Raw genomic sequence first — 12,111 nt, forward strand, 5'->3', positions numbered from 1 at the left:
AATATATGGACAACCTAATCGAACTGCAACCTTCTGACACTTTTGAATAGGTTTTCCATAACTAAGTGACATGTAATAAGCAATCATCAACAAATTATCGCAAAAGTTTGACAAGTTGATATTTCTTGCAAACCATTTCAGAACCTTTTTAATGGCCCAGCCGTTTTTACAGACCGCCCAGGTAACCTAAGCTAGCTATGTGCTATTTACATAATATTAATACATATCTAAGTCAGTGGGTGCTCCAAATTAAGAAGTAACATGACAATTCTCACCACTCACTGTGGATGGTGTTGTCCTTCCACTTTGGGGGGTTAGTATCAGTTTCCTGATTGCTGTGGCCATGTACCCAATCATTATGATTGTCCAGATTTTCACTTGCCATTTTAAAATTTCTGCGACAGTCTTATTTTTGCTTGACATTCCTGTTCAGTATGGAAATGTATACAAACTGATTCATTTTTGTGTCAATGAAGTGCAGATTACCCAATCCAGAGGCAGACATGCAGCCCCATACCATTACAGAACCATCACCAAGTTTCACAGTCAGACGTACCTTGCATTTTTTTTTTTTTTTGCTAACTGCTTTACGTCGCACTGACACAGATAGGTCTTATGGTGGCGATGGGACAGGAAAGGCCTAGGAATGGGAAGGAAGCAGCCATGGCCTTAATTAAGGTACAGCCTCAGCATCTGCCTGGTGTGAAAATGGGAAACCATGGAAAACCATCTTCAGGGCTGCCGACAGTGGGGTTCAAACCCACTATCTCCCGGATGCGAGCTCACAGCTGCACGCTCCTAATCGCACAGCCAACTCGCCCGGTCATGCCTTGCATTCTTCATAGGCTGTATTAGGTTGCTGCCACATGTAACAACGGCCATCTGATCTGAAGATGTTACATTTACTCTCATTGCTAAAAAGCACAGAGTTCCAGAAACCACCTGAACAATTGCTGTATTCTTTAGCGAACCTTAGTCTTTTCCACCGGTTCATCTCACTAAACAATGACTTCTTCCTTGACACTCATCCATGGAAGTTTGCCAGTCTTAGTGTCCTTCTAACGGTCTCACATGACACTACCTCAGACATCAATTTGGAGATACTTGCATGTGGGGTCTTTGCGGAGTTGTTGGTTGATGATATGTTTGTCTCGATCCTGTAACACTGGTTTCCGTCCTTTTCCTGATTTAGTGTACACCCTTCTTTTGCATTTATATCTGTCGACAATACCTTGGATTTTTTATCACAGTCTTCCTATTACATGTGCAAACATGTTCCTTGCTTCTGCATAACTGGATATACTGGGAAAGCAATCTGTCATGTACGTTCAATTTTGTGGTGTATGGAGCAGGGTGGGTCCTGGACAGAGGAATGGGATTTCTGTTGAGACAGATAGTACGGCAAAGCTTACTACTAGATTTCCTGGTATGTCAGTAATACGCCACTTGTCAAGCTTGGTCTTTATCTTTGACAGTACTATTTACTTTCAGGTGTACACTCAATTCTGTGAGCAACTGTATATCGAATCATGGCTTATGCAGTAATAATATATGTGTTTTTAAATTTACAAATACTTTTTGTCATCCAAAACTAATGGAAAATATATCAAATTAAAGAGAAAACACCAGATAATTATTTTTCGTAAAAAACTAAAAAAAACCCCACATTTTACCAATACCACATTTTGTACTCCCCTTAAAAGCAGATCTGTGAAGGAAGCAGTTTCTACAATGCTACAAGTGTTTCCACAGTGATGAATAAGTGGCTTGTTGCTTGAGGAAGTGTGTGGGTGAATAATTTAAGTAAATTGTGTATGTCATAATATGAAGGGGTAATTTCCAAAGTAACGGATGAGTTAGCCATGCAGTTAGGGGTGCGCAGCTGTGAGCTTGCATCCGGCAGTCCTGAAGATAGTTTTCCATGGTTTCTCATTTTCACACCAGGTAAATGCTGGGGCTGTACCTTAATTAAGGCCATAGCCGCTTCCTTCCCACTCCCAGCCCTTTCCTATCCCATCGTTGCCATAAGACCTGTCTGTGTCGGTGCGACGTGAAGCCACTAACAAGAAAAAAGAAAACGAAACTTATTTTCAATATGACACATCTCCAAGAAATGAAATTTTTCAGGAAACACATTGTTTAATAAATGGATTCCTAATAAGAGACTTCACTTTTTCCATGCAGCTACAACACTTTAAACAAAATATGCTTGCCATGGTGGCTAAAATCCCAGTGCAGAGAATACACTGAAAATGGAGAGGGGAGGGTCTTGAATTTACGTCACTTTGGAACTAAAGCGGGGCTGGCAATGCAAATTATGCAGAACGGTGTAGGCTAGGTTGCATTTTAGGTGCTAAAACTTCCAAATATAATGCTTAATCAAATACTTCACAAAAATGCTGTATTTATTCACAACTAGCTGATATACCCGTGATTTGCTATGGAATTCTACATTGTATACATAATTCTAGGTTAGGTAGCTTACCCGTTGTGAGCAAGACTGTATTAAATAGCATAGCTCTTAACGTTACACTAGAAATGCGACAGGGAAGTCACCAAACGTCTTTTCTCATATGAAGACTGGGTTGGGGAATTTTCATTGCAATGGTAGGCTCCTTCCACACCATCAGTCACAATCAAGTTGGGGGTGTTTTCATTATAATGGCAGACACTCACTCACCACCTGCCTTTTTACATTCTCATAAAGACTGTCTTAGTAGTCCCAACTGAAATGAACATACGTCATTACAATGGCTTCAGTAGGAATGGCACAATTAAAAGCAATGCTTTCATATGAAATAATCAAATGGAAAACCACACATTTTCTCACTTTTAACGAACAGTACTACGCTGCTAATCTTAACAGTCCAAAGTTCCAAACCTGGAAATACCAAGCCGCAGACAGCCGTGATCCGTGAACACACCTCGTCTTATTTCGGTGAGTGGGGGAGTGGAGAGTCCCAGGGCAAAATCTATGTATGCCTTTTTAATAATCTGTTTCCTAAGAGTACCCGATGAGTCGGAAAATTTCAATTCACTCCACTGGGGGATGGGGGGAAACTATCTGACGTGGAGGCAAATTTTTCCTCCACGCCAGAGGAGAAACCCCGTCTTCGCTGTAAATTTAATAAACGGCTCTTTTCAGGGTTGAATTTTGGGTCATTTAGTGAACTGTGGTGCTATAATTTGAAATAGGCCGAAATTGTAATTCTAGACCAGGCCATACATCTACTACTACTACTACTACTACTCGAGCCTCTGCCAAAAGTGTGCACACTGCTCATTCCAATCTTCGCGTCAGAGTAGGGATTGAATAGCAGGAATACTATGATACTAAAGAAGAAAGTTATCCAATTCCCCAGCTATTTCCCGACAATTATTGTCAGGCTGTTATACTTGGTATGCCGCAATAATCCCATCTACCGGTGTTGAGTGGCGGCACATCACAACAATCAATGGTCAATGTAATGTTATTGTTGATCAATTTTATGTGCTTTCATATTGTAGGCCTTCAGATTTAGTTATAGTCGGTATGGTAAAACTGAATAAAACATAAATAATTGGAAATTGTATTTTCTATAACTTTTGTTATGTAGTACTTTTCGATAGGACCAATAACATAAGTATTTAAAAATTAAATTTTTGTTGCCTTCCCCTAAAATACCATTTTATACCGGGTGAATAAAATTGTTTATAGCTTGAACTGCATTTTCTTATTCCCCAACTCTGTATACTGATATTCATTACATTCTGTTTACCTATTTTCTCGTGGCTCGGCGTTGATATGGACTTAGCAACAAAAATACAAAATCATAAATATCTGTGTTATCATAGCTGGTATGGTAAAAATGTATGACATAAATGATAAGAAATTTAATTCTGTATAATTTTAGTTATGTAGTATTTATTGATAGGGCCATCAATAATATAAATATTTGAGAATTAAATTTTAGGCCTTCCCCTAAACTACCATATCACTCAGCGTGACTAAAATTATTTATAGCCTAGATTGTAGAGGTTCATCTCCCAACTTCACACACAGATTTTCATTAAATTCTCTTCAGCCGTTTTCTTGTGATGCGTGTACGTACAGACAGACAGAAATTACGGAAAAGTAAAAAGTGCACTTCCTTGTTACTGTGGACATGACCGATACAGAAATACCATTCTTTTTAAATTCTGAGCAATGTACAGACAAAACTCTTATTTTATATATATAGATTTACAAATTTCAAAATGCGTGTAATATGAAGAGCACCACTTATTATGATTACACATGACCACTGGCTGCCGACCGTCACATCCACACCTCTAATTTTGTCCTGATTTTTCTCCCATTCTGCTGGTATTTGTTTCCTTTTCTGCCCGTAATGATTTGCCTGTCACTTAATTTCTTCATAAAACGTCACCATTTGCACTAATATTTAGCACTATAACTGAAAACTGCAGAGAAATTATGAAACGAGTGAAAGAGCAGAATCCTGCCACAATTGGCAAGCGGTAACGCGATACGTGCATCCCGGGCTATTGGTCGTGTGGAGTTGTGGTACTTTGCAAATAAAAACAGTGGGAAGCTGTATCACTTTGGAAATAAATACAACTTTTAGAGGCCATTTTAACCAAGATATACTCCACCTTGATAATAAATACATTTCCACATGATAAAGAACTATTGTGGGAATAGATACCCATGTTCAGCTTGAAATCAGAAAAATGTGGAGTTGCATCACTTTGGAAATACGCCCTTCGTATGTGCATTCAGTAATGAATAAGTAACTTAAAAGAATTTTTTATTTTCTACAGGCTATCTGCCTTTGTATGAGGGACAGAACTTATTACATGACTAGGTAGATTGTGTTTCAATATACTGAAGATTTCTTTTAACGGCAACAATACTGGATTCTGAGAATGTTTCAGAAGTCATTAAGTTGGTTTTATATTTTCTCTTTGTTGACTTCTATTAACTATGCAGCACCAGTCCGTAATCATATGGTTTTACCAATTGTACGCTCATTTTTGCTTTCTTGTTGAAGATGGTGATATCTATTGAGTGGTACCAGTATTGGAGATGCCAATAACTTCTTGGTGAAAAATCATGCTAGAATTCTTCAAGCTCTTCAAGATGGAGTGAAAGCTGTTATTTCAGGCATCAATTAGAGTTCAGCCATATGTGCAGTGATAGAAGACATGAGAGATGACTTTGATCTTGTTGGGACAATTTTAATATAGTTGATACGAATTAACACACAAATATGTACGTCTATCAGTAGCACTAAGCACATCTCCACAGTGTATTAGCAATATTAGCTGTAGTCCTTAGAGGACCTACTTTTTTTCCTGATGCTGCTAGAAATTACTAGACTTTACAGCAAAAACTTGCTATGAAGACTCATCTGAATTCAAAGCCAACTCTGTAGAGAAATGCGACAATGGTTGTTTAAACACTGCTAAAAAGTTTAGACTAGGAGGTTTAAAATGTGTTTAAGGTGCTACATGCAGCTCACCTCCACTGTAAGTGTACTGGAAAAGGACTACTCTACTGCAGGATGGGAACGCAAATTTATATTAGTCGCACTATGAAAGAGTTTTCTCAACTGTACATTTTTTAACATTCAGACATACCTCTAATTAAGAGTTAACTTACAAAATCCGTAGTATCTTCTTCGCCTCCTGGCAATTCTGACTCGCACTTGATAAAATGTGGCTCCTCCATGTTGTTTCAAAAACCTACACAACAAAAACATCACCTTCAATGATTCAAGCCTTATTGATTATTACATTCACAAATGAGAACTGTAAACAAAACTGGCATTCTTATTTATACGTTATGAAACAAGAAGAATTTGATAAAAATAATCATTATTCTTGAAACTTTACAAAGTTCTTTGGTTCAATTTATATTCTCCACAATTACACAAAAAATGAAGAGGATACCTCGTTTCTAGCAAAATAATTTCCTTCAATATGCACATGTTTGTTTGGACAGTCCTTGGCCCAAAAGATTTTTGGATGCCCAGTAGATGAACCATCGAACATCATAGTGTATTTACATGCACATTAGAGCCATTTCCTGGCTGTCGGATGAGCATTAAGTATCTCTGTATTTTAGAACAGGTCTGGGATTCATATGTAACATGTGCTTTGGCTGCTTGCTATATGATTAATTCTAATAGGGCACTCACAAAGAGTGCACATGAAGCACATCTGAGGATGTAACATTCCCCCCCACAGATTCTTGATGAACTTTAAAAATAATCATGCCCCTGTCCAGAACTCGGTAAAACTTCCACTGACCATTCAAAAAAGATAGGTTAGAGATTCAATATGGCACAGCACAATTGATGTTGCAGGTAATAAACAAAGCCTGCCAATTTAGCAAATTAAGAGGCAGCATGGCAGAACAGCCCATTCCCCCATTTTAGAGGAGACAAAAGTGTGAATTATTTTTTGGACTCTCTCAAGATGACAAAAAGTGGTCTGGATAGGTTAGAACAAGACCACTGGTCCAAGGGCAAGCGAAGGCTGTCTAGCATCCCCTGGAGTCCTGCTAAAATGTTAAAATTTTTTTACAAAATGATGAAAAGTAAGGTTATGGAGCATACACATCCAGTTCACACTATTACAACTTCAAATGGTGCAGTTTTCTGATTTGTGGCAGTCCCGTGGTCAGAAATGATGATGATCGTGATTTAAGCGGGCCGTGCAGTTAGAGGCGCAGTTGTGAGCTTGCATTCAGGAGATATTTGGTTCGAACCCCACTGTCGGAAGCCCTGAAGATGGCTTTCCGGGGTTTATCGTTTTCCGATCAGGCAAATGCCGCCGATGTATCTTAATAATGGCCACGACTACTTCCTCTCCGCTCCTACCCCTTTCCTATCCCATCGTCACCACAAGTCCTATCCTTGTCGGTGCGGTGAATCAACTTGTAAGAAAATCTAGGTCATCGGCCTCGTGGCCAGAAATGATCTATGCTCTATCAGAGATAGGAACAAACTGATCTTCCTTCGTCACAACCGGCCAATTGCAGCACTACGAATGGTCAAATTTCGCAGATATAGACAACTTCCGTTTTAACTGGTCTTTCTAAGTAAGAATATTTCAATACCGGGTTGGTGGGACCCCGGCAAGCATGGAGGATGTGGCTACTTCAGGTATCGTTTCACGCCATTCTTTCTACGCTTTTTCTTTACTCATCGGGCGAATGGTCAACGGAAGCGCCACCAATAACTTTTAAAGCTATGTGCAGAAAATATTATTTTATCAGAAAAACAAAGTTAATACTCGGCAGATACTGAGTCGGGATAAGTACAGCATGTTCTATTCTGAGCCCCTACGTAACATTACCAAGAACGAAACTTAAGATTTTTGAATTATCTTTAATGGTTTACGGGTAATTAGAAATAAACATTTTAGCTCACTCACCTTGTACACCTGAAATAGATTTGATGGTGATCTTCCTTTCACAATCGCATGCATTTGTTTATTAATACATTTCACTTTCCGCAAGCACTGGAACTGAAGGAAGCCACGTCTGCAAAAGGTAAAAGTACAGGTAGCTGTCCTCACAAATCGCATAGTTCGAACGAAGAAATACCTTATCACAGGCATGTCGAGGCGAAACTGGCTGACAGTTTTGCGTGCACGAGAAACAGCTGTTACGACCGCTGGTCCGGATAGCGCAAGCCTGGAGGGATGCACATTTCACTCTCATAACTACGATACACCGTAGAATACATGTGTATATTCTTTCATATAAGGAGGAACATAATTAAATGTGTTCAATACGGCGTTTATATAAAATTCACGAATCATGCTTTGTAATCACCGTGTGCCAGGAAAATAAATAATTACTCTAAAAGTTGCCATAAGCAATGGTAATTTAAATATTAGGGGCTTTATATGCTCAACTCTCGTATGAATAATTATCAGTCAGCATAATACCCAATATTATGCCGTTGCTATATCGCTCGTATGGCAAAATGTCATGCTTTTAAAACCTTAAACAAAGTAAAATAGGCTACGATAAAAATTCATCCCCTCAAGTAACCGTGTTGATCCAAAAGTACACAAATACAAATACAAACACACACTAACAAATTATTGGGTCAATCCGTAAGCCGCAGCTGAAAGTTTCAACCATATCTTGTAGACCAAAACGGGTAACTTGAGCCTATCAACGATAGGCGTACTCAGCCCTGACTCGGCAACGTGGGGAAGTACAAGCAAATACTTTAATACACCAATACCGGACAGCTGTATCTCAACAGCATTGAGTGGAGTGCGAACAGCGATGGTGGTGACATCTAGCGTGTTGGTGTGAACTGCATACTCGTCTATGCTACAGCTGAGAGGAATGCACTACACTCATTGGAAATATTTTTGTTAAAATAATTGAATAATCACAATAATTAAGAATGAAATCTTAAAATATGAAATTTCTCCTTCATAAACCTTCAAACGAGCATTATGTTAGCCGTGCCTTTCGCTATGTCTTAAAAATTATAAAGCAGAATCTGTTTGAGGATCCACCCAGCCTCTGTGGAAATACTTAATAATTACACTCTCCTCTTCCTTCTAACCTTTTCTCAATTACCTAGCGCAGGATTTTGTATGGACTTAGCCTAGTTTTCCGGCCGGATGCCTTTCATAACAGCAATCATATGTGGAGGGATATATACCGTACTCACTAGTATTTTTGTGGGGTTTTTTTGCATGTGTTGTATATACTTGAGGATGCGTATGAATACGAACACAAACCCATAGCCCTCGATCTACAGGAATTAACAGACGCGATTAAAATCTCCGACTTAGCCGGGAATCGTACCAGGGCCCTCTGAACCGAAGGTCAGTACGCTGACCATTCCGTGGTGGTGATTATTTTAAAAGGAAGTACAACTGGACAGTCATCCTCTATTAACACTAATCAGAAGGGAAATGGGCCGGCCCCGTGGTGTAGGGGTGGTGTGCCTGCCCCTTACCCGGAGGCCCCGAGTTCGATTCCCGGCCAGGTCAGGGATTTTTGCCTTTACCTGAGGGCTGGTTCGAAGTCCACTCAGCCTACGTGATTAGAACTGAGGAGCTATCTGACGGTGAGATAGCGGCCCCGGTCTAGAAAGCCAAGAATAACGGCCGAGAGGATTCGTCGTGCTGACCACACTACACCTCGTAATCTGCAGGCCTTCGGGCTGAGCAACGGTTGCTTGGTAGGCCAAGGCCCTTCAAGGGCTGTAGTGCCAAGGGGTTTGGTTTTAGAAGGGAAATGGAAGAAGTCCAACACTCAAAAGAATGAAGGTATCATAAATGGGGGGGGGGGGGCACGAAGAGCTAACCAATCAGCCAAAGAGCCAACGGGGACAGATAACCTAACAACATCCATGATTTATTAAGATTTTGGGAAAGAGAAGAAGCTGTAATTAAGAAACAGTAGTTTGGTCCATTATGTTGACTTCTTTCTTCTTCTTCTTCTTCTTCTTCCTCTTCTTCTTCTTCTTCTTCTTCGGTACGGCCGATCTTTCCGAACTCTACAGAGCAACTCAACCTCACGCTGCCATCTCGCTTTTGCCGTTCTTTGAATTTTCTGTTTTACCTCTGAAGACAAAAATACATACCGGTAATATATAACACATATTGGGGTTACGTGAGTGAACTACGATGTTCCTGACAAGGATGAAGGGTCCAGAATTTCCTAAAGTCTCTTTCACAAATTAATGCATGAAGAATTAGCATACACACGTTTTAAGTTAATTGGACTGGTGCTCAAGCCTATGCCAATAATGCACTGAAATAATTTTCTTGCGCCGGGCTGAGTGGCTCAGACGGTTGATGCGATGGCCTTCTGATCCAATTTGGCAGGTTCGATCCTGGCTCAGTCCGGTGGTATTTGAAGGTGCTCAAATACGTCAGCCTCGTGTGGGTAGATTTACTGGCATGTAAAGGAATTCCTGCGGGATTATATTCCGGCACCTCGGCGTGTCCGAAAACCGTAAAAGCACTTAGTGGGACGTAAAGAAAATTATTATTATTTTCTTACAGTAAAAGAAAAGGTGACTGGATTCGAAACTCATGGCTTTAAATTTTCAATTTCAAGACTACCACGATAACCATTACGCTACAGATCCGCAAGTTTTCGATTGAGAAATTTATGGCACTATTTAACAAGCTTCAGTATACTAGAGTTGCATATTTGTTAATATTATTGGTTTTACGTCCTACTAACATTTCAGTAGGGTATTTGATTGAATTTCTTAATATAAGGGGCATAGAATGTAACCTCAACACAGATGGAAGGTCATTACTTTTTGTAATACTTGCGGTCCTTATCATTTCCCAAGCCCATTATCTTGCTGGGTAATTTTTTTCAGCGCATAACACTTTTCTTGGAATATAACTGCAATGTAAGATTATTTAGTGACAAACACCGATACATTATAAACAACACGGCAGTGCGCCAAGAATCATGCAGATGGCAATATGGTTTTGAAGAGTTGGTCACACCAAGCCATGTAGGTAGCAGCACTATCGGCTTTCTCGCTGAAAACAGCAAGCTGTCCGGTATTATCATATTAAAGTATTTGGTACAAGCCGACTGAGTGGAAGCGAAGTGCGCCTTAAGGCCATCGTCGTCGTCGGCAGTTACTCGTTTCCGAATTTACAGATTTCCTGGTTAATAGCTCATTTCAATTCTCAGCAGTTTGTAATTATACTTCCGGTGGCTGTAGAGGCCAATTCTTGTGCAGAACATACGTTCACACATCGCGCAGCTGAGGGAGATCGGGGCTGGGTTTGGCGAAGATTGCGTTCCTGTCGCTTATATCTTCATGTCTGCGGCGTTCTTGTTCGAAGTGTTGAGCTGAGGCACAGTCACTCTGTCGCCAAAGTAAATGGTCCTTGGCAAGTGTTTCCAGGTTTGTGGGTTTATTTCTGCCATCTTTAATTTTTGTTTCAGTTGGTCTTTGAAACGTGGTCTTGAACCGGAGCTAAGTTCACCATAGAGGATTTGGTGCGGTAGCCTGGTGTCATTCATAAGCCGCACATGCCCTGCCCTTCTGAGGCGATGGTCAACGACGAATGCTTCTAAACTTTTAGCACACTCTAAAGGGCAAATGGTTGGAGATAAGTGTTACCGTGTTTTAGCGGTAGGTAGAGGTGAAAGAAGGTGCGGGTGTGAACGGGTCTCAAGCTACGAAAGTAAAATTAATTTAAAATTTAACAAGGTTATATTTTCTTTTCAAAATAAGGAAATAACAAGCATGGCAGGTACAAAGTAGCAAGTCAAAAAGGGTAGTTACAATATTTACAGGCTTTGGGCTTCGCGCCCTGACTTCACAATGCTTGGGCAATCAGCTCAGTTTTACCCCAAACACAAGTTTCAACAGAGGGGCAGAAAACCCCATTCATGCCTAGGAGCCCTTGCTCCAAATTACACTGAAAAGCCTCCACGAGGCATACAACACTCAATTTTCAAAAAGAGCCACTCGCTCTCAACTTTAAGCCTCTCAAAGGCCACACCAAACTCCACCTTCGAGTTGTCCTCACTGGACATAGACACAGGGGTAAAATACCCAACCTACTGAGGTCTATTAAATGAAAAGAAGGTTGATTACATGACCTCCAAAATAACAATTTGAGAGGAGGCGATCTGCACTCCTAATACACTTTGTTTTTAAAACCTAATTTGGCTCTTAGGCCACTGATGCAAGGGCTAATCCCATACTACGGAGGTGACTTTAGAAAAGAAACAAATTTACATAATGTTAAGGAAGAATAGGTTGAGAAAAAAAGTTCACCTCAAAACAATATGAGTGGGAGATCGAGAGGGTTAAGCACTCTCTATCCCAATACGTAGTTTAAAAGATAAAATAGATACCAGATTCTTTACATTTTTAAGGAAGGTTACATAACGGAAAAACTTCGGACCCGCCCCGAGAGTTAAACTGCTGAGCTAGCAAAGAAAGAAGTTATTAATTGGCCATTACCTGGTTGTTGACCGCAGCCGGAGAAAGAGGCGCTTCCCGCCCCCTGCTATGTACTATACACACTGAAAGATGGAACAGAAGTGGCCCGGAGACCCTAAAATCAGCAGTTTATATCCTCTCGCGGAAGGTTCGAGGC

The 12,111-nt window shown here is 40.3% G+C and overlaps 1 protein-coding gene across 3 annotated transcripts in view; it reads right to left on the reverse strand.

Annotated features, from left to right (window-relative positions):
* The window catches only part of LOC136881750 (zinc finger protein 79), a 181,128-nt gene that overhangs the window by 93,296 nt on the left and 75,721 nt on the right, over positions 1–12,111 (reverse strand). For 2 of the 3 annotated variants that reach the window (XM_067154179.2, XM_067154182.2), the window contains exons 1-2: positions 7,423–7,517; positions 5,645–5,727 (exon numbers count right to left, since the gene is read on the reverse strand). Coding sequence is in view for 2 of the 3 variants with exons in the window: in XM_067154182.2 (XP_067010283.2) it covers positions 5,645–5,713 (69 nt within the window). In the remaining variant the exon portion in view is untranslated. Of the gene's footprint in view, positions 1–5,644; positions 5,728–7,422; positions 7,518–12,111 lie in introns of those variants that run through there. The other variant, XM_067154181.2, reaches the window with a different exon arrangement.

Source organism: Anabrus simplex, chromosome 10 (assembly GCF_040414725.1).
Source record: "Anabrus simplex isolate iqAnaSimp1 chromosome 10, ASM4041472v1, whole genome shotgun sequence".
Lineage (NCBI taxonomy): Eukaryota > Metazoa > Arthropoda > Insecta > Orthoptera > Tettigoniidae > Anabrus > Anabrus simplex.